The sequence below is a fragment of the Oryzias latipes genome, chromosome 1 (genome assembly GCF_053564925.1).
Source record: "Oryzias latipes strain Hd-rR chromosome 1, Olatipes_Hd-rR_3.1".
NCBI lineage: Eukaryota > Metazoa > Chordata > Actinopteri > Beloniformes > Adrianichthyidae > Oryzias > Oryzias latipes.
The window spans coordinates 37,291,620-37,319,370 of record NC_136237.1 but is presented as its reverse complement, the minus strand read 5'-3'; the positions used below and the strand labels follow the sequence as shown (position 1 = coordinate 37,319,370).

General features: G+C 37.9%; 1 protein-coding gene across 1 annotated transcript; it reads left to right on the top strand.

Moving 5' to 3' along the window:
* Window positions 1–1,807: 1,807 nt before the first annotated feature.
* LOC144992094 (uncharacterized) lies at window positions 1,808–6,797 on the top strand. The gene is made up of 2 exons (XM_078946807.1): window positions 1,808–1,995; window positions 2,613–6,797. The coding sequence occupies exon 2, from the start codon at window positions 2,663–2,665 to the stop codon at window positions 6,194–6,196; it is 3,534 nt and encodes a 1,177-aa protein (XP_078802933.1). The 5' UTR covers window positions 1,808–1,995; window positions 2,613–2,662; the 3' UTR covers window positions 6,197–6,797.
* Window positions 6,798–27,751: the final 20,954 nt, after the last annotated feature.

Here is a 27,751-nt window from a genome sequence, read left to right as displayed (position 1 = left end):
TTAAAAGCGCCGTTTAACACTTCAGAGAAAATTAGTTCATTAAGCACGAGATCAGCAAATGAACAGGATGAGGTGGAGGGGAATAATCCATTTTCATCAGATGTGAAGCCGTTTAAAATAGTGTAATAATGCATTATTTGCTTTTCTCTCTTTTTTGTCTTGTATCTTACCTGATTAATTTAAAAGCAAATAATTGTCCTGCATTTGGCTATAATTACATTTGTTTATGCAGGTTTCACATAACCTTTGGCGGTAAATCACATTTTTTATAAAAAGGTAAAAAACACCCAACGTAATAAATATTCTGATTATCATAACAGGGTCAAGGAAGGCGATGAAGAAGGTGTGTGTGATGTTTACTTACCCGAGTCAAGGAATGAAAGGTGAACTTGCTCTTATTCCCAAAAAACACAAATTTAAATTTAAATCAGGATGACAGAGCTGAATAAAAAATAGGGTAAGATGAGAGACCCCCCCACACACACATGCGCACGCACAAACACAAATTAAAGCTGTAATTTATAATCAGAATTCACTAAATTGCAAAAGGATAAGCTCAAAGATTACTTAATTAAATTACAATAATAAAAAAAGGGTTTTTGTGTTCTTTTATTCATCATTGTAACCATTTATCTTGAACATCAAGATGTGTTTGTTTACAGCGACTGCATATATTAATATAACACTTAAAAATGCAAATATATCAGATTATGGCTTTTTAAGCTAAAAGTCTATTTTGATACAGTTCGATCAGAGATACAATAAGTGACTTCTGTAAAAAAAAAAAAAAATATTTAAAAAATGTGTCCACCACTTATTAAATTGTGTTAAGAGTTTTAGTTTTAAAAAATTTTTTCCACAAACAAAATAAACCTTTAGTAACTGCCTGAAGAATTTATTGGAAATAAAACCTGGAAAAAGAAACAATGTTTTAGCCGCCACGCTTACAATTAAAAGCTTTAATTCCTGCAGGCATTTTATCCTACCAGCCATACTCTGCTCATAACAAAGTAATATAAGATGATGATACAAAGACACTCCCCTTTAAGTTGTTTGTCTTTTCTGAACAATTTGTTTTCCCAGAAAACAACGTAGAAACAAATAAATAAATAAAAACTCACACACACCATTCCCATTGTTTTGATCATATTTTACACCAGAGACTTTGCCTGATATTGTTTGACAGACATAAAGACATCACAGAGACAGGAAAAAGCATGATTTGAGACATGCAAACTGGTGAGCATCGCCGGGTTGGTTGGAGCAAGGCAGATTTTTAATATTGTGTGGGTAGCGACGGGAGAGTAAATGGGTGCTGAGGAAGAGAAATTGCAGAGATGGGATTTCATTTAGTCAACAGAGAGAATAATGGGATGTAGACACACCCCATACAAGTCCAATGGTATGCACACCCTTGAAGTTTAGAAAGAGTCTGTGTACTGCATCCATTTAAGCTTGCACATACGGCGCACTAATGAAAAACTGTAACTCATAAGCAGACACAATGTGGGCCTTTTTTGCAGAAAAGGACTTTTATGCATGGAAAACAAATTACACTGGACAAGAACACGTGCACAAAGCCCTAGTGCACGGTGAGTGTTACGTGTCTGTATTCAGCAGTAAGTGTACCACGGTGACTCGTTGGAAATATCTCCATCCGTTTAGCTATGAGCCTCTGCAGACTGAAGCTGCCTGCTGTGTTTATTAAAAATATAATCGTCCTATTAGACTCATTAGGTTTTGCTCCCATCCTCTCTGTTACATGCAGGGGTTTTTCATGTCTTTCTTTTGTTTCTTTCCTCTGCATGTGCTTAACGAGCTGAGTGAAGACACCTGGTGGAGACCTGACCAGCTGCACAATCAGGCCCCAAAGCCAGCCACCAGGCCTGCATATAAGCTCCTGTGAACCACTGGAGGAGGAAGCTCTTCCTGGATCACTACCAGATGAATGTTTTGAGCTTGCTGTGTTGGAGATTGTGGGAGGTTTGTGGACAGGTAAGACAGGGTACCCTGTACACCTCATGCAGCTTGCGTTCTGTTAGACACACTAGGTAAGTTGGTTGGTGCCACCCCTTGTATGTTTTATCATCACTTTATAGATAAGGCAGTGAGTCTTTTCTTTTCTTGTTTTAGTTTTAGCGCTTTGATAGCCAGGCTGAGTTTTGTTCTATTAATTTCTTTCCTTTGGCCCAACCTTTGTCCCTACCTCCCCATCTCCACGTTCAATAAAATCTTTAAAAGTTCCTCATTGTGTGTGTTTATGTTACGTACACCTCCGCCCTAGACCTGTACGTTTGTGAACGTAACATAATTGGGGGCTCGTCCGGGATACTGTTAACCTGTGTTTGACATTTACGTTTGTTTTCACACAATGTTTGATTTACAGGACTTTCTGGATCACCCTAGTCATCTTAAAGTTGACTTGTGTCGCAAGGATGATCTTTTGCTTATTGCTGCTCATTTTGGCATTAGTGTTTCTAAGCAAAGCCTGAAAAGAGAAATTAAAAACCATGTGGTGGGGAAGTTAATTCAGATTGGTGTTCTGGGAGAGCCTATGGATGCTGGCCATGCTGTTCTGGGAGAGGCTGTTTCTCCTGGTGTTTCTGTTTCAGATGTGAAGGACCATATCACACCCATTCGTCCACCAGAGGGTGTTCCTGCAATGCCTGTCACCTTGCCCCGCTTCGATGCATCCTCTCCTCATGTTTCTGGTTCCGGTGCCAAACTTAAAGTACGGCTAACTCGACTCCATTTGGAAGCAGAAGAGAAGGAGAGGGTGAGAAAAGCAGAGTACGACCTACGTCTCCAGGTGAAAAAATTAGAAATTGAAGCCGAAAAAGAGATTAGGCTCCGCCAGATAGAACTCGAAGCCATGAAAATTTCCTCAGGACAGTTTCAACCCTCACTATCTGAAAAATCGGGGGACGTTTTAACAAAGCACAGTTTTGATGTCAGTAGAAATATTGCACTTGTACCAGCATTCAGGGAGTCAGAAGTTGACTCGTATTTCAATGCATTTGAAAGGGTTGCTAGTGCACTAGACTGGCCAAAAGACATGTGGCCTATTTTGCTCCATTGCAAATTGGTTGGAAAGGCCCAAGAAGTTGTGTCTGCTTTGTCTTTACAGGAAAGCTTGGATTACAGTGTCCTCAAAGAAGCTATACTACGTGCATATGAACTAGTGCCTGAGGCATACAGGCAGAGATATCGGAACCACAAAAAGTCCAGTGAGCAGACTTTTGTGGAGTTTGCACGTGAAAAGGGGAATCTCTTTGACAAGTGGTGTGCTTCTAGCAATGTCAAAGATGACTTTGAAGCACTACGTCAGCTGGTCTTGCTAGAAGACTTCAAGAGAGCTTTGCCAGAAAAGCTTGTGGTGTTCTTAAATGAACAAAAAGTGTCTTCTCTGTCTAAGGCGGCTGTCCTAGCTGACGAGTTTGTGTTGACACACAAAAATGTATTTGGGGCACTTCACTCTCAAAGCCACTCTGATCCTCTATTAACTCGCCTTAGCCATTCAGATAAACCAAAGCCACCATTGTCACCCCCTCGCTCATGTTTTTACTGCCACAAAAGGGGACATCTTATTGCTGACTGCTATGCCCTGAAGAAGAAGTCAACCTCTTCTAGTCAACCAAAGGGAATGGGATTGATGCAGGCTACATGTTCTGATCTCCCACGTCAACAGGAGGGTATCAACATGGACCCCTGTTTCAAGCCATTTGTCTCAACTGGTGTTGTGTCTCTTACTGAAGACACGGCTGTCCAGTGTCCTGTGAGAATCTTAAGAGACACTGGAGGGTCACAGTCTATAGTCCGTGACGGTGTTCTGCCCTTAACAGAGGCGTCATCATGTGGTTCCTTTGTCATGATTCAGGGAATTGGAGCAAACCTGGTTTCTGCTCCTTTGCACACGATCTACCTGAAGTCATCACTTGTAACCGGAATGGTTAAAGTAGCAGTTCTTTCGGCTCTGCCTATCGACGGCGTTGACCTCATTTTAGGTAATGATTTGGCTGGGGGGAAAGTCACCCCAGTCCCTGAGTTACTCGACAGCCCTAGCATGGATGATGTGCCAGATAAATTGATGGATGATGTTCTTTTTCCATCATGCGTTGTGACCAGGGCCCGATCCAAGAAGGGTGAAATTGACCTGTCTGACTCATTTCTTGCCACAGATGAGTCGTCTGACGGAGAAGAGCGCACAAAGGAAGTGAAACAAGTTGTGCCTCCTCTCACCAGCATTGCCGATCCAAATCCTGCTAGTCGTAAAGACTTTATCATGGCTCAAAGAAATGATGTAACCCTTTCCAGGTGTTTGTCTTCTGTTGTCTTGAAGGAGGAGGCTAGGAGAAAAACAACTGCTTACTTCCTTGACAATAATCTGCTGATGCGACGATGGTCAGATGGATTGGAAACCGGAGGCAGGGATGTGTATCAGGTTGTGGTGCCCACAGATTACCGTAACAAGGTTCTGTCCTTGGCCCATGACCACCCCTGGTCTGGACACTTGGGGGTTAACAAGACCTATAACAGGATCCTGAGGCATTTTTTCTGGCCTGGCCTCAAGGCAGATGTTGTAAGGTTTTGTAAAACATGTCATAAATGTCAGGTGGCAGGTAAACCAAATCAGGTGATACGACCTGCTCCACTCCATCCCATCCCTGCAATAGGAGAGCCATTCGGAAGAGTAATAATAGATTGTGTGGGGCCATTGCCAAAAACAAAGATGGGGAACCAATTCCTATTAACTATAATGTGTGCTGCTACTAGGTTTCCTGAGGCCATCCCTTTGAGAAAGATTACAGCCCCAGTAATCACCAAAGCATTGGTGAAATTTTTTACAGTGTTCGGACTCCCAACAGAAATCCAATCGGATCAAGGAACGAATTTTAAATCAAGAACCTTTGCCCGAGCATTAGAGTGTCTTGGGATCAAACACGTGACTTCCAGCCCATATCACCCTGAGAGTCAGGGAGCTCTGGAGCGGTTTCATCAGACTCTTAAGGCTATGTTACGGAAGCACTGTTATGACTCAGAGAAGACATGGGATGAAAGCATTCCCTTTGTTTTGTTTGCTGCTCGTGAGGCTGTACAAGACTCTCTTGGATTCAGTCCTTCAGAGTTGGTGTTTGGACATGACGTCAGGGGTCCACTTAAAATGTTAAAAGAAACTCTTGTTTCTCAGACAAAGGAACTTAAGAGCGTTCCAGAGTATGTTGCCAAACTAAGGGCCAGACTCCAGCAGGCTTGTTCTCTGGCAAGGAACAACTTAGTTTTCTCTCAGGAGAAGATGAAGCGACATTACGATCGGCAGGCCATAGTAAGGTCATTTGAGTGCGGTGACAAGGTATTGGTTTTTTTGCCCAAACCTGGATCAGCCTTGTCTACCAAGTTTTCTGGACCTTACATTGTGGAGAAGAAGTTAAGTGCAACAGATTACCTCATTCGAACCCCTGAAAGGCGTCGCAGTACAAGAGTGTGTCATGTTAACATGCTCAAACCGTACTACACTCGTGAGATGCAAAATCAGGAGCAATCTCAAGATGCCAACACAGATAGTTTGCCTGTGGCTTTAGCCTTGACTGCATCTCCACCTGAAGACAATGACTTTTTGTTGTCCGACATTGGAACTCAGGGGATTAAATTGTGTAATAGTGACATAATGTCTAACTTGCCTTTCCACCTAGCTCACCTATCAGAAAGTCAGTTTAGCGATTTAGAGGCATTGATTAGGGACTTTCAATGTCTTTTTGGTGATGTACCCTCTCAGACAACATATATTGAACATGACATTGTTCTTACTACCGCTTCCCCAATCAAGCAGAATGCATACCGGATTAACCCGGTAAAGAGAAGCCTGATGAGAGAAGAGGTGGAGTACCTCTTGCAGCATGGTTTAGCCATTCCAAGTAGTAGTCCTTGGAGCTCCCCTTGTCTTTTGGAGGTTAAAAAAAATGGAAGCCCTCGGTTCTGTACCGATTATCGTAAAGTGAACGCGATTACAGTACCAGATGCCCATCCGTTACCACTTATTGATGACTGTATAGATGAGATCGGTCCCGCAAAATTTGTGACCAAGCTGGATATGCTAAAAGGGTATTGGCAGGTTCCTCTGACTAAGCGTGCTTCTGATATTTCAGCTTTTGTTACACCTGACTACTTTCTCCAGTATTTACTTGGACATACAACATAAAAAGGGCTCTGAAAATGTGATGGCTGATGCTTTGTCCAGAGCAGTCCTGGAATGAGAATTCTTTTTTTTTCCTCTTGCATTGTACCAAACATGTTTGGTCTTGTATGGGTGGGGGTGTTACATGCAGGGGTTTTTCATGTCTTTCTTTTGTTTCTTTCCTCTGCATGTGCTTAACGAGCTGAGTGAAGACACCTGGTGGAGACCTGACCAGCTGCACAATCAGGCCCCAAAGCCAGCCACCAGGCCTGCATATAAGCTCCTGTGAACCACTGGAGGAGGAAGCTCTTCCTGGATCACTACCAGATGAATGTTTTGAGCTTGCTGTGTTGGAGATTGTGGGAGGTTTGTGGACAGGTAAGACAGGGTACCCTGTACACCTCATGCAGCTTGCGTTCTGTTAGACACACTAGGTAAGTTGGTTGGTGCCACCCCTTGTATGTTTTATCATCACTTTATAGATAAGGCAGTGAGTCTTTTCTTTTCTTGTTTTAGTTTTAGCGCTTTGATAGCCAGGCTGAGTTTTGTTCTATTAATTTCTTTCCTTTGGCCCAACCTTTGTCCCTACCTCCCCATCTCCACGTTCAATAAAATCTTTAAAAGTTCCTCATTGTGTGTGTTTATGTTACGTACACCTCCGCCCTAGACCTGTACGTTTGTGAACGTAACACTCTCTCAGGAAAAAGAAGACACACACACACACTCATTCAGAAGAAAATAAATCAGTAATTTCTCTAAATTGAATTCACTTTCTTAGTTGTCTTCTTAGCAATCTTTGTTGAGTATTTTACTTACTGTCCCCCACATCACTGTGACAGAGGTTTCCCCCTGACTCTCTATGATTTATCGTAATGATTATTACTTGATATCGGACTGGTACAATCACCTCAGAGGTGTGTGGGGAGGCAGGGTATGAATTTAATTTAACAGTCTGTGATACCAGCATTAACCCCTGCCAGGGCACGGAAGAGCCTTGCCGCCTGCCACGCCATGCCTGTAATCTGGGGTTTCCTGGTCACTCATTGAGCCTTTAACTTTGAACTGTGCCAACGTGTTTACCATGAAGTCTTTGATCTTAGTGATCTACTTATGGCTATACACTTGCGCAAGGCCCAAGTGAGATTAGTACGCTGTCAAGCCATTTTTCTCTAATATATTAACCAAAGTGCATGTGGAGGTACTCTAGGTTCTTGTGCTTTTTTGAATATTTTCATATGAGTCAAAGAAAATTGGAGTGGTTTTTAGCGGGCTGCAGAAGGACAGAGACATGAATAATATATCAGAAAATGTGTGGTGGTAACTTTTTTCAGCAAATACTAAATTGAGAGACAATCATGCTCCAGGAATACCCAATTTTCACCTTTTGCCAGTTGGTTTGCACCCCAAAATAGATGTCTGAGTGTTTTAAGTCCCTCTCCAATCACTTTTTTTATCTCTATTAGAACCATTCTCACTGGATCCTGTGTCTTTTTCTAGGACAAAGTTCCTGCAGAGCTGCAGTAGTTCATGGGAAATTTGACTCTGATTTGTGAGCGGGACTGTTGCCGTGGAGTAAGCCTTCCCTCACTTCCCATCGTCCCTTTGTTTACAGTCTTTCCTGCTAGCATACAGCCCCTCACAACCCCAAGCTAACATTAGTAGTGCAACAAAAAGGACGAGCAATATCGGAGCTATCCAGCCGTGCAGTTTTGAGTCAGATGCCCGCTCAGACAAGGAATTTGAAGTCGCACATGGATCACGTAATCTACAAGGGGATGCATCAGAATAGAGCAGAGCAGGTAGCTTGTGGCCAGCCAATTGTCTCACCTATGTCACTCTCACAGGCTTTTTTTATCTGCTCCTGCTGCACAATGCTTTAAATAAAGAAATACTAAGCAATGCAAGCATAATTTCTCGTATATACGTATATATATATGTCCTTCATCATGAGAAAAATACCACAAGAACATGTTAAAAACACGATTTTCACTGGAGTGGGTCTTTACGGAAGGTTTCTTTGACATTTAGAGACACCCATGATGTACAGCTCATAGAAAGACATGTCAGGAACTAACTTCTCCTTATCCAATGTTCTTGATATTTGTAGAACATCTCTGGACCAATAGAACACCAGCAAAGTAACACGTTTAGATCCCTCTTTGTGTTGAAGTTTTGTTATTATACCCACACAAAAAAAGCAGTTTTCAAATTATGAGATTCAAACTTTCCTCCAGTAGTGTAAATATTGTCATCTCTTTCCAGATTTTGTTTTAAACACTGTGTCAATGTGTACAATCTACTTTTTTTTTGGTCTTAGCTTTTGTAACTTATCATAGAGACAACTAGTTTAGATTTTTTTTTTTTATATTTAAATCTGTTGGTGTGAATAAAGTGAAATTATTATCAGAACTAGTGCACTAAGTATGAGCGCACTAGTAAGCCTTACAAATACATTTTTGGACTGGGGGCAGGAGGTAAATGGAACAAAATGTCAGCCTTTACCATTTCGACATGATGAAAGGTTGAAAAATATCGTAGCCTTTTTCCTATCATACCCACTTTGCCTGCCCTGGGAGAGTACACAGGAGATACTTGCCTTTTAAAAAAAACTTTTTTTAAATGTTAGCGTGTGTTGAAAGGATATCAATTTGGCTAATTCATAAAGATCCAGTTTACCGTTAATTTATCTAAAGGCCCCATTTGAACATTTGACAGTCTTAATCCAAGTTATTAAAAACATTTCAGATCATTGAAACCTAAGTACTAAGACTTGTGACTTGTGACTACTAAGACTTGTGTCTTGTACTAAGCTGTACAAGTCACTTACCACATTTCAGCAACTTTAGACAAATTTGGAGGCTAAATTAAAAAAGTTGTTAAAGATGTGTCTACCTCTGATTGAGTGTGTAAAAACACAGATATGTATGTTTGAAAATGACTGTTGGCTTAATGCTGGGAAAAAAATTAAAATCAGATGTAGATCAGAAGTTATAGTCAAATGAATGAAAAATAGACAAAAAATGTATAGAGAAGAAAAAAATTATTAAGACAACAAAAATGAATGGTTAGCGTATGCTTGTGAATGTCATATATATTTTGCTTGTCATATTTTAAACATGAATCAACAAATATTTCCTCTTTGTGGTTTTTATATTTTTATTGTTTCTAATTACTTCTGCATAAAAACCACAAAGACATGTTTTAAGGAGTTGTAGCATTAAAACAAAAATGTTTCTTATCTGAAAATAGGAGGAGCTTACTGTAAGTTTTTTCTTTCTGCGTCAAAATGACTTTATATGAATGTTTGGCAAAACATTTCAGATAAAGAAGACAATTTCGTGTGATGATCTCAGCGAATCTGCAGTCACTGTGATGAGTGTCTTTAGTCACAATGCTTTCGGGAAAAACATTTTAAGCCTAAGTGTAAGATGGATTTTATTATACTTCTGGGAAACGAGGCCCAGATTTACTAACTACTGTGATGCATTATTCAGTTCAATGTAATCCCGGATCTGCATTGTGATAAACTATCAGACCCGTAACTTTGTTTTGACTGGGTGCTGTAGACAACAGAAAGCGACACTCGGTTCACATGTCACACTCGTTCTGTCTCACTTGTACAGTTTCCCAGCCTACACGACTATTTTCTATACTTTCCTGCAGAGTTATTTATTTATTTGAAAAAAACAACTTTTCTAAATTGGTAACACTAAATTTATTTTTCTATGTTCAGTTTTTTTTGTACATGTCTATAATTTTTTTTACCTTTAAAATGACCAAAATTACACAAACTGACTACAAAATTGTTATTCAAGAGCTAGATTTACCAACAGTCACACAAGAAAAAGATGAATAAAGAAGGTAAAGAAGCAGAAGAGAGAGTTTGGAAGCACTATTAACAACGTTTACTGCAGTGCCACCTTGAACAAACTATAAAACATTTTTGTGAAGCCCAAAATAAGAGCAACACATGACTAACAAGACAGAGGTAACAGTAAAATCTACTTTGCCGAAAAAGAAACACCTTTCCTTTAATATGCCCTTCTAGACTCAATGGAAAGTTATAAGAGAGAGAAGCTTCTGCAATCTAAAATACAAAATAATTACCGTATTTTTCTGTGGATAAGTCGCACGTTTTGTAAAAAAAAGTGCAACGCTTCCGAACAACTTCGTCAAGCCTGAAGTAATGTTGTGTTCACACTAAACTCGATTCACGCATCAAAATTGTGTCCTCTACCTTTCCTTCGACGTGCTGCGTTCTTCCTGGGCTGCATTTGTAGGCTGCTTACGCCACAGCGCCGCGACAAGTGCTGTCCAAATTCAACCATTCCTTCAAATGCAGCCAGCGAATACGGCCTTCTTTTTCCTGATTTCAAGGATTGGTCTGCTGTATCCTTCTATGCAGTCCATATACCAAGATACATTGTGGCCGAACCCGGAGATTTTCAATGGAGGACTGTGAACCTGGAGTTGGAAATAATTACACCTTTTTATAATTACACCTCCAAGATTAAAAAGTTGGATCAAATTAGCCAAGAATATTTTGAGTTCCATGCCTGGTCCACTACTCATCTTTGTTCGGTACTCACGTTTGCTAGGGGAAAGGACAGGTGCTGTTGTAATCGCAGGAATTACTTAAAAGGCTAGACTCGTCCAAAATCACAGCGGTTAACATCCGGCCTACGCGGTTGACGAAGGAACCGGCCAACGTCGAACCGGGAAGGCCACGGCCATTGAAGGATGCAGCCCTCAAATTCGGACACATCCCAAGTCATGCAAAACCATGTAAAAAATGAAAATAAAAAAACTGTGACTTTCACTTTGAAAACTACAGTGAGGGTTTAAATAATAAATAAAGGCCTACACACAGCACTGAAATGGAAATTGTTACGTTTTCTTATGCCATTATGTCTCATTCCAAATGGAAAAAAAGCCTTAAAACTGCCCCCTTTCTCATGTAATACTTGAAATCATTCATTTTTAATAGAAAATAATGATGCAGCATATTGATAGATCTTTTTTTTATTTTACAGTACTTTGCAGTTTATTACAGAACTGAACCAATATCCCAGGCTTTTTCTATGATTCATGTTAGACTTAATTAACTCTGGGCATGTTAAACAGCTATTTCAGGGAAATATTCCTAAAACTGGAAAAATTGAAATTGATTTTCCTTTGGCAACCTCAACTCTTTAAATTGTAACCACATTTAAGTTAAATGTCTATCTTAAGCAAACCTAATCAAGCATGTTGCATGTTTTTTCATGCACAAAATAAAATGACCTTTCATCATAATTCACTTAGAAGAAGGCTCTAAAGACTAAAACACACCCTGCATTGTCTGTTAATTATACAAGCCCTAAACAAGTAACTGCACAGTGTGATTGCATATTCTCCTGTCCCTCATTCCTTTAACACACACGCTTCAACATGCACACATCTACCTTCTGTGTGTATTAAGTAGTTAAGTTTGCAAAGTAACGTAGGACCAAATGTCCTCTGGTGATATAAAGAAAACAGCAGCCACCCACACACGCACACATATACTAGGGCTAAGTTTCTGTCTATGCTAAGTATTGAGGGACCGTGTACGGCTCCCAGCTCATAAAGTGAAAATGTAACAAGGCAGACAACACTACATGTAATAACTCTGACGATCACCCGAGCTGGCAGAACTACACACGAGAGGGTTTGTGCGTGTGCGGATGTGTGCAATGTGTGTGCGCAGCAGAGTTGATTGGCTTGAGCGGGTTTGAAAGTGGTGGCAAGAGAAAAGGAAGCTCTCCTACCTCAAACAGTGAAAATAAAATAGATTTTATGATTATTATTTGTATTCCCCAATCCACTGCTACTTTGGCTAAAAAAAAGCGCGGCATATAGAAATTAAACACGCTTTTCACGTCTACATACTTAAGTGTTTGACACACATTTGCTTTATCATTCAAAATTTCACCACACACTTGTGCAGAAACGCACACACAGCCTGTGCATCTCATCCAGTCACCATTCAACATTCTTAGAGTAAATGAGCACAGTTTATGACACACACAGCGTGTCTTCTGCTCTGCCTCACGCTTTATGCCACACACACACAAATATTCTGCACACAAAACTGCATTTTGAGTGTAAATATGTGCAGCTTGTCACAAGCAGAAGAGACATTCACAGGAGACAATTAGCATTCCTTAGTGTGTGAAAAAAATCCACATACAGTCGCACACTGGTTGTATGCTCAAACCCACATATGTGAACCTTAACACACACACTCACAGACGTACCACGTAGCATCTTGCCCTCGGAGTGCTGACAGGACTGTCCATACTGGGCCTTTGTTAGTTCTGGTTGGGCAGCCTTATTTATGGAGTGGTGTGTGCGTGTATTTGTGTTTATATACACATCCACAATCCTTTGTGAGTCTTTTTGCTGGGTTTTTCCTTCCTACAAGATGCCTTGTGTGCTGTTTTTAAAATTTATTTTGTTTACATTCACATTAACCAAGCATTTTGTCCAATAACAATTTTGTTTTTGAGCATAAATTAGCATGTTTTTATTTTTTGAATTCCTTATAGCTCTGAATTTCTGTTATTACTGTTTTCCAAAATTCAGTTTAAAAATCTCTAGATTCAACAATGTGTGTGTGTGTTCAAAGTAATTTAGATACACTTGTCACTGTTGATTACAGAAATTGACAACGAGTCAAAAAATCCAAATTCTTTGGAACCTCAGTTGACGAATTCCCACAGTTGCAGCCCAGAATGAAACAATCCTGACAAAAATAGTCATGCAATAATGCAATAATTTAGCTAAAAGACATTGATGCACATAAGTGATAATACCATTTGAAATAATATTGATTGTTTGATCAGTGGAAAGGCAATTTTGATCATAATTCAGAGGGTTGATCTTGAGTTCTATGAAATAGGAATTAAAGCTGTGAGCCTTTGGGTCTTATTAAAATAGCAGCATAGTACAGTATGTGACGGCTGGAATGAGCACACACACTGATATAAATTCTATTTTCTCCATTTATTTGTCAGAAAGACAGTCTGTGATGCGCAAGGCATAGAACATATTTCAGTGCAACACTGTATGTGCAACTGCACACTAACATTTACACACGTGGTGGAAGTCATACGTACACAACGAACAAGGTGTCATGAGATGATATGTGGCTTAGCAATTGTTAACACACAAGAACTGTGGGAGTTGACTCGCTTAACTAATTGCTTCTGTAATGTTGTCTGCAAACAACAAACACTTGCATTTTCCTCTTACATTTTTCCTGTCTGTTTTTTTTTTTTTGCGCACACACTAAAACACTAACCCACTGAAAAGCTTTTCAATCTGACAAAACATTGCCTTCATTTCCTGAACTGTGAATAAATCCATAGCAATGAGACACTTAGCCAAATTAACGTGTTGACTTTTACAGCAAGAGACTGCATGCACGATGGAACAGCAGGTCAAATCTGTTATTAGGAACTCTGGAAGTTGGAATAAAAGTTTAAAAGATATGTGGTTAGGGAGCGGCTGGGACAAGGTTAATATGAATCTTCTGACACCTTTCTCCTCAGGAAAGATTTCCCCTGCCTCTCCTTGAATGCATTATTCACACCAGCTGCACATTTTAGAACTCATATAATCTCCAGACGAAATTAGAACCTTGGTTAAACAGTTATTATAATGAGTAATATTAGTGATATTTTATCAAAAATTATGTCATTAATTTTCTACACCTTGAAAAATTGTTAAAGCCTACATTTAAAAAGTATTAGAACATTAGATTTTAGGTTCACGGAGTAATTTTTTTATTCTAAAAACACTGCATTTAAAAGAGAACCCACATTTATTTTCCAGTGAGCAGCTGCTCTTATAAAAAATTGCCAACTAAAATAAAATATATATATATATATATATATATATATATATATATATATATATATATATATATATATATATATATATATATATATATATATATAACATTCAATGGAACAATAATTTTAATTTCACTGCTTTATTTTGTTTTAAATATATTACATTTTTGTACAGAGGCTTTTTTTAGATTAAGTTTCTCTAAAGTGAATTACAGAATAAAGCTGAAGATATTTCTTTTAAATCCACATAAGTTACATTGATTATTTAAAAAAAAGAAAGAAAAAAAAGGTAAAACTAAGCATTCAACCAGGAGGAAGACAGAAGTTTAAAAAAAAAGGTTTAAAGATATTTTTTTTATTTATTATTATTACTTTTTTTTAATCAAAATAGCACACAGGAAATGTCTTAAATAAAGATTTTGAAAACCTTTTTTTATCTGTATTTTTTAAATTACAAAGTCTGACTAAGGACAAAGTAAAGATAAAAACATAATAATTTGGTGACTATCAGGTTAAACAGACTCCATTGCATAATTTAAAAATACATAATATAATTAGATAATAATTAAGATTGTCTAGATTTTTGCAACAATCTTCAATAAAATATTCTTAAAATCTGGCGAAATGTGTGTGTTTTTAATATTACGTATGTTTTGTAACCCTCATTTTTATTTGTGAGAGACGTAATTGTGTGTACTGCGCAGAACTACTGTCTTTGGTTGTGTATCGCCTGTGTTTGCGTGTGTGTGGATGGGTTGCACCGTGAGGAGAGCTTGTTATACTGTGACAGGGTGAGACCACTGGAGTGAAATGCATGATGGGATTCTGTGATGAGCAGTAAGAGTTTGAATAAACATGGTTGATTTCAACTCATGCTGTGTGTGTGTGTGTGTGGGTGTATGTGTGTGTGTGAGAGACCATCAGCCTTGACTGTGCTGTGTTCACTGAAGCTTTTTATTGAAGCCCTCATGAATGTTTTTCCTTCTCAAATATTCAGACTTTTTCTTGCGCTGTTCTCCACCCGCAGCCTCCTGCCGACTTCTCAGCTTTATATTTTACTCTTGCAGAAACCAGAGGTGGCATCAAGTCATTATCTACAAGTCTTAAGTCTGAATTATTTCGGACTAAATCTAAATTAAAATGCCAAATCAAGTCAGTCAAGTTTCTTGTATACTGTAGTTTAAGCTCCAAATTCTGAAATTTGATTAAATTTATTGTTATAACAGCTGCAGAAGCTTTCATGCATAATAAAAAAAATTCTTTTAGCAGTTTTCCAACTATTAAAAACACTGATTTTACTTTGAAACCCTGCAAGGGGCTTTTAAAAAATATTACACCGTTATCTCAGACCAGTTTTCATACTGACATGCAATCAACATACAAAAAAAAAGCTGCTTTTAGAAAACACACGACAAAAAAAAGTAAAGAGCGTGACAGTGAAAAACAAACCAAAACAAAAATTCTGTCTTTTTTTTTAAGCGTTTGGCCAATGGTTTAGCATCTAAGATGTGCAGTCAGACTAAAAGGGTCTAAGGTGCCGAGTTTTTTTTCCAACTTCCATGATCTAAAGTGGGGCATCTCTTCCTGGCAACAGCCTTAAATGCATTCTGCTTTCATTTAAAAGTGTTTGGAACTGGCATTGGGGTTATGTGTTTCGAAATATTAAAGACGAGAACAACACAGAAACCGCTACTTTTATAGAAGTGTTCCATTTAGTTGATCAAAAGCTGATGATAGCACTTAATGCAATCTGCATGGAAGCTGCACAATCTCTTCAAATATTACTAAGTGGAAGAGTGAAAAAATGCTGTTAGTCTGTGGTTGCCTTCATCTCAAACTAAAATTCCATCTGGTCATTTTTATTTTATCACACAAAAACAAACAAAGATGAGTGTAAACTTTGAGTATGACTATCAAGAGGAGGTTTGCATAACTCCTCACAGAAAGCTCATCTTAAATTGTGGCTAAACCTTTTGACACCAGAGATGTCACCGGCGACACCAAAATGACACACACGCTCTGACTTAACGTAAGTCCTTCGCCGTCCACACGTTCGACGTTAATCGGCTGATTTTGCGAGAACAATCGTCGGATATGCAAAAACTCCAATATGCCCTGCATTGCCGCTTTTTTCCCTAATTAACGTTGATTGTGTAAGCACTTTCCTGCTGCAAAGTGTTGCATTTTAGTCTAAGGCTGCTTTTCTCCACTTCAGAATCCGCTCCATAAACGGTAAAAGAGTCAAGGTAAAAGAATGCAAAGCTCAACTAAAGACTGGTTAAATGAAATGTCCCTGGATTTGTCAGGTCAATAGATACAGGCTGACATCGACTACTGATAGTAGTTTACGAGACCTTACACCTGAAGAACTCAACAATTACATATCAGGGGGATTCTCCAAGAGATTAATTGAAAGCTTTGATGAATTTCACAAACTTATTAACATGCCTACGCACATGCAGCCTCCCGGGAGGGATGCGGGTATTACAGGAGGAGCTGTTTGAACAAATTAAGAAGAGCAGAAACTGCAGGAAAACACATCAATGGACCTGCCTGTAAACTGGAGTTTTGCTGTTAAACCAAAGCCTTCCAAGCCAGAACAAAAGAGAGAACACGGAGCCTCCCAGTTCTTTGGTATAATGTGGCTTGACGTTCAGGATTCCAGAGGTGGTTCACACCTTTGTGATGTAAAAGACTTTTCTTCTACCCTGATTTGTTTGAGAGCGATCCCTTTAGCAAAGCACACTGACTGCCTGTTGCTCCAACAAAAGACAAATCCCATTTCTGACACTAAAGGTCTCTCAGAAGCCAAAAACGTAACGGGAGCACAAATCTTTGGAAGGGTGTTTTAAAACAGAAATGCCTTTCAACTGCGTGGTAGTGCTGATATTAAATAAAGAAATTGTATTGCTACAGCGTGTGATCTGCTGTTTCTTGAAGCATTAAAAGAAGAATACATTTCTCTTTTTTACAATCTGACACCAAATTCAAAGTTACTTTAGACTGTAAACTCCTTTTTTTTTCATTAGGTTTGTCACAGTTTATTAAAAAAATGATTTGGTAAATGGTCTCATGCTTTAACTAAGTTTATTTTCCCAAAAGGCCAAAATTCTGCTTTATGTTAGCTAAAATTAAGATGATGCATGTCTTTCTTCATTATTTTCTGATTTTTTTTTAAATTTTGTTTAAACGATCAAAAATAAATAATTAAACCTTTCATTATCTAGGCTGATATGACTTAATTTATTTTTAGATTTTTTAAATAGACACTAAAATGCACCTAACATATTTATTACACACAGTACATCAGTTCTTTTTTGGTTTTTTTTGATAAAACAGAACAAAAAATGGAGGAATAAGACAGTAGAAGCTGGTAAAATAAACTCTGTGAAAAGTCGGATTTTATTTGCTGTGTTTCATTATGCAAACATGCTTTTTTCCCTTACCCTCCTTAACCCCTTGTGCCAGGCAGGTCATCATGTAAAGCCAAGCTGCTGGTCCTCCTCTGAGCTTTAGTGGGAAGTTGAATGGTGTCTTCCCTCTCATCATTCCCACTGAGATGAAGACAGCAGTTTGATTCTACTCATATGATTCCCACTGGGATTTGAACTTAGCTTGATTTGAGTTGATATGAGTCCCACTGTGATTCTTTGCTCTGGCCGACAAATGTTAGACATGGCCAAGTTTTGTATTTTCTGACTCAGATCGAGGGAATGTTTTCCCCAGCAACATGGGCCATTAAAAAGTGGGAAAAGTTATTGTTGTTTTTTTTAAAGCCACCGTACACATGCAAAGAAATAGCAGGTGCTAGTTTTGTCTAAGTATTAAAATCCCCCTATGACATTTTTTTATATAAAAACGTTCCCAGTGGTGATTTAATTGTGATTTTGACGTTTTTAACCAAAACGCCACAACCTAGATGCCCTTGACCCCCCCCCCCCCCTTTCTGCAAGCTGTGTCTTGAATGAGTGAAGAGTTTGACACAAGGTGGGGGGCACAAACTGTCGTTTGTGCTCCTGACACACTGACAGTCTCCATTTTCAAAAGCTGAACTTTAGCGATGAAGAAATGGTGAAAAGTGACATATTTCGGCTCCAAATCAACACTTTTTGAACAATGTGTGGGACGACAAACCGAATGTGTGTACCAGACCCTGCTGATTCATAAAATCACACACAAAAAGAACTTTGATAAGAACATGAAAAATGCTTTGAAGTATATTATAATTTAGGCTACAGTGCAGCAGCAAGCAGCACTGCGATCAGACGGCGCTCTCAGGCAGGTACACTGATCTTGATCGCTATGCCCGTTCCAGGAAGGCGAGCTGTTGACCAGACAGAGAGACGCTGCGGGATGAGGAGCCAGACATGCTCGGGCCTCCTGAATTTTCTAAAATTTTTCTTTTTTTTCTTTCTTTTTTTTCAGAGGCAATAATAAAAAAAAGTCCCCTGATTTTTTTTTACCCTTTCTGGTTAATGCGGGACAGCAAGCCTTCAAACTCAGTCAGAGCGAGAACACAAATGCGGAGAACACATTTCACACACATAGGTCCTTGACAGCTAACAGGACTTTAACTTTCATTTTAAAAACATGTGGCCAACAACAGAATCCAGCCTTCGACGCACTTAGAATATGTGTGGGGAATGCTCCAATGTGCCATTTTCTCTTCTCCCTGAGGAGAGGTGATGTACACGGTGGAAGGAGCAGATCAGGGAGCTTATGCAATGCATTTTTGCTCTTGGGCCAATGTGACATCACAAAAGCTCATTAATTCAATTGACAGCGATTCAAAAGGAGAAACACTCAGAAATTAAAAAATGAAATGATTTTTTTTATTATATCTGTTCTCTTTCATAAGAAACATGCCACAAGTGCATGTCGAAAACATTGGAACGTGACGTTAACTCTTTATAGAACAATCTTGTCATTTAGAGAATAAAGGCCTGTAGGAGTTACCTTAAAAGTAAAACATTTTTCTTGTTGAAACCTCAGCACAGATTGGAAAAAGTATAAAAATGCTTGATACTCTATGATATAGCAGGTTAAACTCACTATTACTAGTATGAAATTTAATTCTATTACTTCAACTATAACTTTTTCTTAAATTTATAAAAAAAAAAAAAGGAAAAAACGGAAATAGAACCTCATTCAGACATTATTTGAGATAGCCCTTAATTGGCTGTCACTCAGTATTCCCAAGACCAGCTTTTTTGGAAAAAAAGTTTTCGGATTTCATACCAACTTTGGATATAATTTAAACTTTCTCTGCAAGCCTTGCACTTTTTTGGGTCTACCACGTTTTTCACTCTTTCTGACAGTGTTTGTGAGCCACTAGAATATGTAGCCATCACCATCTGAATCAAGTCCAGCAGGCGTCTTTGTACTTGTCTCAATTACCTTTAGCTCTGGTCCTTCCATCCCACACCTTACACAAATCCACATGTTTGCCATTTCGTCATGTTTTTCCGTGGATTTGGTACTTGTAGGTTGTGTTTGACTTTTCGCAATTTGTGCCTCTGGTTCTGTCTCATGTGATTGACCCAAGCCTTCTTTGTTTTTAGCTCAGGGCCTATCCTGGTCTGACTAGTGCTTCCATGGACTCTTTGACATCTGCCTTTTCTAGTGCCCTGGATTGGAGCCACTCTTTAAGTAGTATGCTGTTGGAAAATGGAAAGCACAGGCTTGTTCTTCACTGATGGTCTCTCCTCTTCTTCCTTGCGTTGGGGCTGCCTGCGGCATTCACTTGGCAGTTTATCACTTGGGGCCAATTTCCTGATCTACTCAAGGATCCTGGTTGTCTCATCCCGAGTAGTGAGTTTGATGTTCACTTGTCTGCGGCTTCCCTTCTTTTGCTTAGTGTGCAGTTTCAGGGCACTGGCCTTGGGGTGAAAGCCTTCAAATAATGTTAGGAAGCTTCTCGTCTTGACAACAGCGGCATCAGGCCTTTCCTGTAGCCAGTTTTTTTTCTTTTAGTTGGTTAACCACACACACTGACAGTGTGGACTTTCTTTAAGCTGACATTTTGCTATGTTTTCTTAATTTAAAAAAAGGACTGTTTTTTTGTGTTTTAGAGTTACCTGCAAATTTCCAGCTTATTTGAGATCAAAATTAGCTGCATTGTTCTCCAAAGGTACAGCTTTCCAATACTTATCATCTTTTGCTATGTTTAACACCATCTAATCAAATCAATTCAGTCTAAATGAAATGACATGATTGCTGGACACTTTGATAAACAGAATCAGGTCAATATCTTCCAGTCCTGGCACAAGGCTCAATATCTTCTAAGTGAGTGAAGATTGCTTCTCTTTGGACTCTTTAGATACATTTTGTTAAAGAGATTGATATCAACACAGAACCGAACCAGAAAAGGGCATCTAGCTTGTTCAAATCAAGCTTTTGCCATTGACCTAGAATTGGCCTTCTTACATGATTGCCCCAAGTCATTAATAAAGTCTCTTTGAGACACTTGAGACAGCATTAGTAAAACCGGCTGATTTGAACAGATTTAAATCTTAGCATTTGGAAAGCAATTCTTCCAGTGTGTGGCCAAATTTTAATTAAATTTGCACTTTCCACTCTGCTAAGATTTTGAGCTGCTGTGCTCCCACTGATCTTGGTTTTTATAAAAGGCTGCACTGTGCAGAGGCCTCTTTATTGTATTGAGCTGAATGAATTGAATTGACGATTGGGACTGTTCTGGTTTGATGTTGATGGCTGTGAAGGAAGGCAGTCATCTATTTTTAAACGTGTTTGCAGCAAATCAAGACTGGATGTTAAATTTAAAAATTATATCAAAACCAAAAGTTTTAATCTGCATAGGATATCTGCCCAGAAAACCAAACCAAGTGCTTCTATTTTTGTACTTTTTAATTTTTTTTTCAAATGGCTGATGTTATTCACACATATTTATGTGCAAACAAGATGTACATTTATGCATTGCCCCCATGCATTTGAAGTTTGTCCAATTTTGTTGTTGGTCGCACGCATTTAAAGATAAAGTTAAAGCCCTATTAGCTGTCACAGAACTAGGTGTGTGAAATTTGTTCTCTGCAGTTGGCCCATCCCCTAAGGGAGCAGTTACCTACACATGCAACTCTAACCTTAATCCTAACCTTAACCCTTCTGGGTTCACACGGCCAAGAAGAAAGTTCAGCACTGGCCGCACTTATTTAGAAGATTATGTGCAAAAAGTCATTTTTTTTCCTTTTTTCACAATTGTATCCTTAAATTGAGAGCCAATTTTAATGGCTCAGTGATGACAATGAATATCATTAACTTTAATTGTGTAAAAAACATATGAAAATACATAAATGGATAGCTAAACATGGAGCATATTTTTAACCGATTTAATGTCTGAAAGGTAGCAGGTCAGTCACCACCTATTACATTTTTTTGAAGTCCTTTCAAATGTAGTCACATTGCAGTGTCTCTAAGTATGGTTTTATATACTTCAAACACTTTTAACCAGTTTTGCATGTTTTCACAGAATGACTTTTATAATAAATCTTTTTTACCGAATTATTTATTTATTCAAGGAAAATCTGTTTTTCTTGCGGCAGCCACAAATGAAAAGTAGTTGTCTGTGAGAATTAAGTTGGAGTTTGATTAAGTTAGCTGAATATTTGTGCCTACGCAACATCATGGTCATAATATATTACAGCTGGTGATAAGCCAGTCAAAGGTTATTGCCCTCCTGACACTTCTATTAGGATTTCAATACGGTTAAATTTCCTTTCCCCCCCCCCAACTAAAAAGAAATGATAAAACATTTAATAATAAACCTTATTATCATTTCAAATAGAGACTGTGTGGAGGGAAGCCGCTGTGTTCCATTGTTGCCAAACCATGTCAGCAGATGATGCGTTTCTATAACCTGCAATAGTCTGATCTGCTCGAAACTGTGAATACCCCTTATCATTGATCTTGGCTTTTATACAATCTCACAGACTCATTCATCTATTCTCAATCAGTATTAGATTATTAGTTTGCTTACTATTTTACAGCTGGAGAAGAAGATGCAATCGTCTTCTTTCTTGGCTCGCGCTCGCTCTCACAATGGACTTTGTGCACTGAGAGGATTTGATTTCTCCAGTGCCCTTAACACAATCCAGCTGGCATTAAGTTGTCAGAAAAGGAAGATGACGACTCCACTTGGCTCTGCTCAGAGAAGAATAGGACAGAAAGATTAGAGGACACTATTGTCCGTAGCAGAGGCAGGATTTTTTACTCTCCTTATATGGACGATATGTTTGCATGTACAGTACATACACTCTTTGAGGTACTATCAAAAATAGAATAAAATTGCCTTAACAGTCCATCAGCAACTACTGACAATTGGCAAATGGCAAGAATGCCAATGCTGCTCATTACACAACCTCACTACATTCCAATCTTCTGTAGCAATATTTATAAATTAATATCTAAGTATCCTTAATGTTAGACATACCAATACCCTCTCCTTGGTCATTTATGATTATCAATATCATTTTGCTGATCAAAAAGCAGCTAATACTACTATTTTATAGCCTATTGTCAACATTATTTTGGTGCAGTTTTTGACGTAGGCATTTAATTTATTATTTATATTAATTAAAAAAGACGTGACATCAAATAAATGATAGTTCTCTAAAATGTGTTTTAAGCTAAAACCTAACCCACACTGGGAGAAGCCCAGAACTGGAAGTGGTAATTAACCATCAGAGATATAGAAAGGGGAGAGGGAAGTTGCAAGACAAGTTTGACGGCCCCTCACTGGATGTAAAGATGGTTTGATTTGGTGATTTATTCATGGTGTTGATTTATTCAGCTGCAATGCAAAAACATCGCCCTCTGACTGCTTCTCTATCAATAATACAATACAACACAATGCTTGTGTTGTATTGAGACCAGCGTGCAAGATAGTGAGGGTGCGAGTTTGTGCTTCTGTGAAATTGAGTCCCATCATGCATGCACCGCTAAGATGAGCCTGTGCCGGGACCACCCACCAGCGGAGGATTTTCCTTAACAAATGACAACTTCCACACTGGATAAAGTTTGGCAGCACTAGTAAGTTCACAAATTATTGCTATGTAGAATAAACAACAGCTGCCCTGACACTCGCAAAACTCCAGCAATGTCTTTGGAAATTATCTTTAGAGATGCAATTAAATATAAAAAAAATCCTTTTTTTTTCATTAATTAAGTTCTCACATAGTTTTTTATATCAAATGTAGTCCTATATTGTATATTTATTGCAAAGTTTTCAGCTCATTGGAAGGGAATTTTACTACTTTTTAATAATGAACATGTAATGTTATTTGCTGTTAAATATAAATATGTTGTTATAAAAGAATTTAATTCATTATTATGCACAAAAAGGTCAAAGGTCATTAAAAATGATTCCTTTAAATAAAAAAAATTGTCAAAATTCATCTTTAAAATCTGATTTTTTGTGCACTCAAAGTGGGATGATACTTACTGTGTTCTGACTGCCCTTCTTTGTTGTTGGATTGTCTCACCCCATCCCTAATCAGAATTGACTCATGAGAGACATGAGATGAGTTCAATTCACTGCTAAATAGAAATTATAAGCCTCTGAACAATTATCACATACTGACCTTAGATTTGTAATCAGCCCCGGCTTTATTTCCAAATAAAAAAATAGGTTTTTACTGGTACTCTATTTTACCAAATTAGAAAATTCTATATTAAATCATCACTTAAATTAATTCTAACAGTGCTTTTTTTGCATAAATTACAGAATTATTTAATTTTTTGATTGAAAGATAAAAAATGCACGGTAATTTTTGATTTGGTGGCAGCAGTGATTTAACCACCAGAGCTTCCTAACCATTTTGGTCCTTCCAAATAAGAAAATCGCAACTCCTTTTTCTTCTCTTCTCTCCCCCAGCGCCTGCAGCATCTGAAGCTCAGCGCTGCAGCCCGAAAACACACACAGCTTCTGACTGAGGCAGCCGAGGATCAGCAAGCCTTAACACTAAACACAAACTGTTTCAAATGTTCCCTTTGTTATTTGAACTTTTCTTTTCTTTTTTGATTCGTACTCGAGTTCAAACACTCCACTTTTTTTTTTTTTTTTACATTTCATGGAGGCTAAAGATGTGCTGACAGTTAAATTCATTCAAAGACCTCTTAAAAAGAGTTTTTTTTCTCCATTTGTTGGATTTATCCCATTTGACTGTAACAAAAAGGATGTTAATGGTGTGACAGTGCGCTTCTTTGTCAAGGACATACACAAACGGGTAAGAAAATAACAGCATGTTAAAAAAAATACAAAGTCTCACTTTTTAACTGAAAGAAATCCTCTCTGGTGATTATAAGTTTGCTAGAGTGGTTATTTTGAAAAGGTCCCAGCTAATTTGCAGTTTAGATGTCTGGGATTTATTGTATTTGTTTTTATTTCACTGCCTTGATCAACAATGCTAAAACTGCAACCAAAAGAAAAATTACATTTTTAATGTTAAAATTTTAACTTTGACCTCAAAGTGACCTAATCAAACATATACAAAACATGAAAGTAGCTCTATTCAGTGTATAAAAATACACTGAATAGAAAACCATTTTTTTTCAAGGCTTTATGAAATAAAAGAAATAGCTCTGTGTTTTACAGCATAAAACACAGAGCTATAAATATTTACTTAAAAAAACTCTAAACCCTCAATTCTTTTGTCAATACTACAAATACATACATTTTATAGGAAAGATTGGAAAATTTTTCCTTAAACTCCTGTCTGTGTAGTAAAAAATTAAAATACACAGACCGATCAAGCTTAATTTTTTTCATCGATCTGACAAAATGACTTTTGGCTTTAACATTCAGGTTGTAGTTTGTAGGCTTGGCTGACTGTGCTGCAGGCAAACAGAAACGGGGACTGACTGAGTTTTAGGTTGAGTAGGAGTCCGTTTAGACTGAGGACGGGCCATGTTACCAAGTAAGTCCCTTCCATGCCTTGCTAACCTCAACCATCTAAATAGGATATGACCGTTTATGAAGGCAGAGTCCCCAGAAAAACAAGACAGTAATAATAATAAAACGGTCATTTATATTATGTGGCTAAATTTTAAGGTATTGCAAATGAACAAAATACAATTAAATTATGAAGTTGTAAGCTACAGCACAGACACAAAACACGATTTATTTTCCTTTTCTATTAATGAGACTGGGGTCCTTCAGTTTCTTTTTAGGACTCTGTGAAAGACTTTTAATGATGGCATTGTTGCATCTACAGAGTGAGCTACTGGAGGGGGTGGGGTGGATGCACTGACAGAAACAGGATCGACAAACTGGTGTGGAGATTCGGCTTCGTTCAGGGATGTCCCCCCCGAGTCTATGACTGCGGTGGGCGAGAAGAGGATGCAACAGAGACTGAAATCCATCATGGACAATCCTCTTCATCCTCTGCATGAGACCTTGGGCGCATTGAGCAGCTCCTTCAGTCAGAGACTTGAACACCTCGCTGCTGGAAGGAGCGCTTTTGCAGATCTTTCCTCCCGTCAGATGTTAGACTTTACAACACTGCATAGACACTGGGAATTTCATTGTGTTATTATATTTTAGTTAGTTTATTACCTGCTGTTTCTATTATGGTATCATTGTTTTTCTCTTTTTTGGATCAATTAAAGTTTTATTAACTAATGATTCAATAAAAATGGTCTCAAAAATGGCATTTTCTTATTCTACATAGCAAAATTCCAGACAATTGTTTAATTTGAATTTTTTTAAAAGCACTTACTATTTTTTAAAACAATGTTTGAAGCTTGTTTTAGATTTAGTTTTCAATCCATGAGTTAAAAGACATGAGTTAAGGATAACATGGACGTGTCTTAGCAACCTTTTGTGTATTTTTAGACAACTCTTAAATTTGTAAATTTCAGACTAAGCTTCAAAAACAATAATGATTAATTTCTTCAGTAATTTATTATGTCTTTCAACAATTACTTATACCAGGGATTCCCAATCAGGTGTGTTGTAAACCTCCAGGGGTGCCTAGGTATACTGCAGGAGCTATGGGAAAACTGAAAGAGTTTGACAAGTTTCATTTTTTGCTGTCTATTTACTACTCTGTAAGTTCAGTGTTTTGTTTTTGATTTTTCCAAAGGTTTAAATGTAGCAGCAGTTCCAGTATAGCTGAAAAATGCAAATACTCAAAACAAAAATATGGCTTAATTATCAGATTTCTGGCATTCCTGACTCAGGTAAGGATTCATCAGAGCTAAAAAAAGTATGACGGACACTAAAATGAAAAACAGGATGTTCAGAGTTAAGACTATATTTCTGTTGTTTTATGGTATCAACATATCAGCAGACCCTTCTAAGCTTTGGTCTTTCCTGGCAAAGAAGTCTAAGTCACTGTATCTACAAAGAGATCAGAAGACAAATGACTGGAAAAAAGGAGACGTTTTAAATGACAGAAACAGTGTCCGAATTTAAAAGGCAAAAGCAGAATAAGCATCTATATTTACAAAAAAAAAACACATTAGCTTTTGTTTAGGATTTAACATTTTTCCAATTCTTGGTTTGATCTGAGCTTTGCTCCAAAAGAATCATCAACAGATGAGTGAGAGAGGAATTAATGATATGACAAATAAGGCTCATGGGAAAGTATAGTCAAAAAAAAGATTATCCTGTGCCACATCAGAGAAATCCTGAAGAAAATCAATTTTCCTTTTGTCATCACAAAATTCATTGTATTTCAAAGATAAAAACTTTGTTCACTTTTCCCCCGGCCTCACCTTTTTTGCTTTCTGCCGGATGTTTGGTTAAAGGCGAGTCATTGGTAATGCTGCAAGTACCACCGTCAGAACCCTGGCCCATTAAATTTGGATTCCCAAATTCACAATGGTGATAAAAAAAAATGTTTTCTTTGAATTAAATCATTATTTGTTAGATTATAAATAACAAAAAATATATTTGCTCATAAAATACAATTGCTTTAGACAAAATAGATTCATGAATTTGGTTATTAATGTTAGTCTCCTTAAGTAAAATTCAATTTGACATAGATTGATTGCTATTTTTTTAAACTCAGTCTGAGTCATTACTTCTAATACATTTCATATTTATTGCCTCACTTTGTCAACACATTTCCATCCTTACAGGTGCTGCAGGTTTTTGGGTTGTACGGGCCCCACTGAGGGTCACCGAGTGGAACAGCCACGTCTGAAGGGCAGCGCATGTGTGTCTCTCAGGTCCCGTGAGGATCGTTGAAAACGGAACACGTGGTTGTTGTGTGATAAGTGTGGTGTGGTGGTTATGGGTTGGCATGAGTGTGTGAATGTGTGTGTGAATGGGACTGTGTCAGTCTTTGGGCTTTCCAGGAAGGAAGAAAAGTGCTATACGAGTATGCCCCATTTTCACACCAGTGATCTCATATCAACATCAGTTCCTAATGTATGGAAAAGCAATAGCGGTGTCAACCTTTCATCACTGATGAGGACAACCAATACAATCTTTTCGTGAGCTATTTTAAATAGTTATTAAATATAAATTAATATTGAAAACCTTATTTTCTACAAATGGTTTTGGAAAAACAAAAAGATGACAAATTTGCCAAAAATAAAGGATTATCTTTATAAAACTTGTGATTTTTTTTTTTTAATGAAAACTAAATTCTGACTTTTGGCTGAGTCTTCCGACAGTCTTCACCTTCAAAGACCTTCTGAGTTAAAAGCTACTCTTGTCAAATCCTATCATGCTGCAGCA

Bases quoted from the DNA above. Each gene is read 5' to 3' on its own strand.
- LOC144992094 (XM_078946807.1), top strand. From the start codon at position 2,663: ATGCCTGTCACCTTGCCCCGCTTCGATGCATCCTCTCCTCATGTTTCT.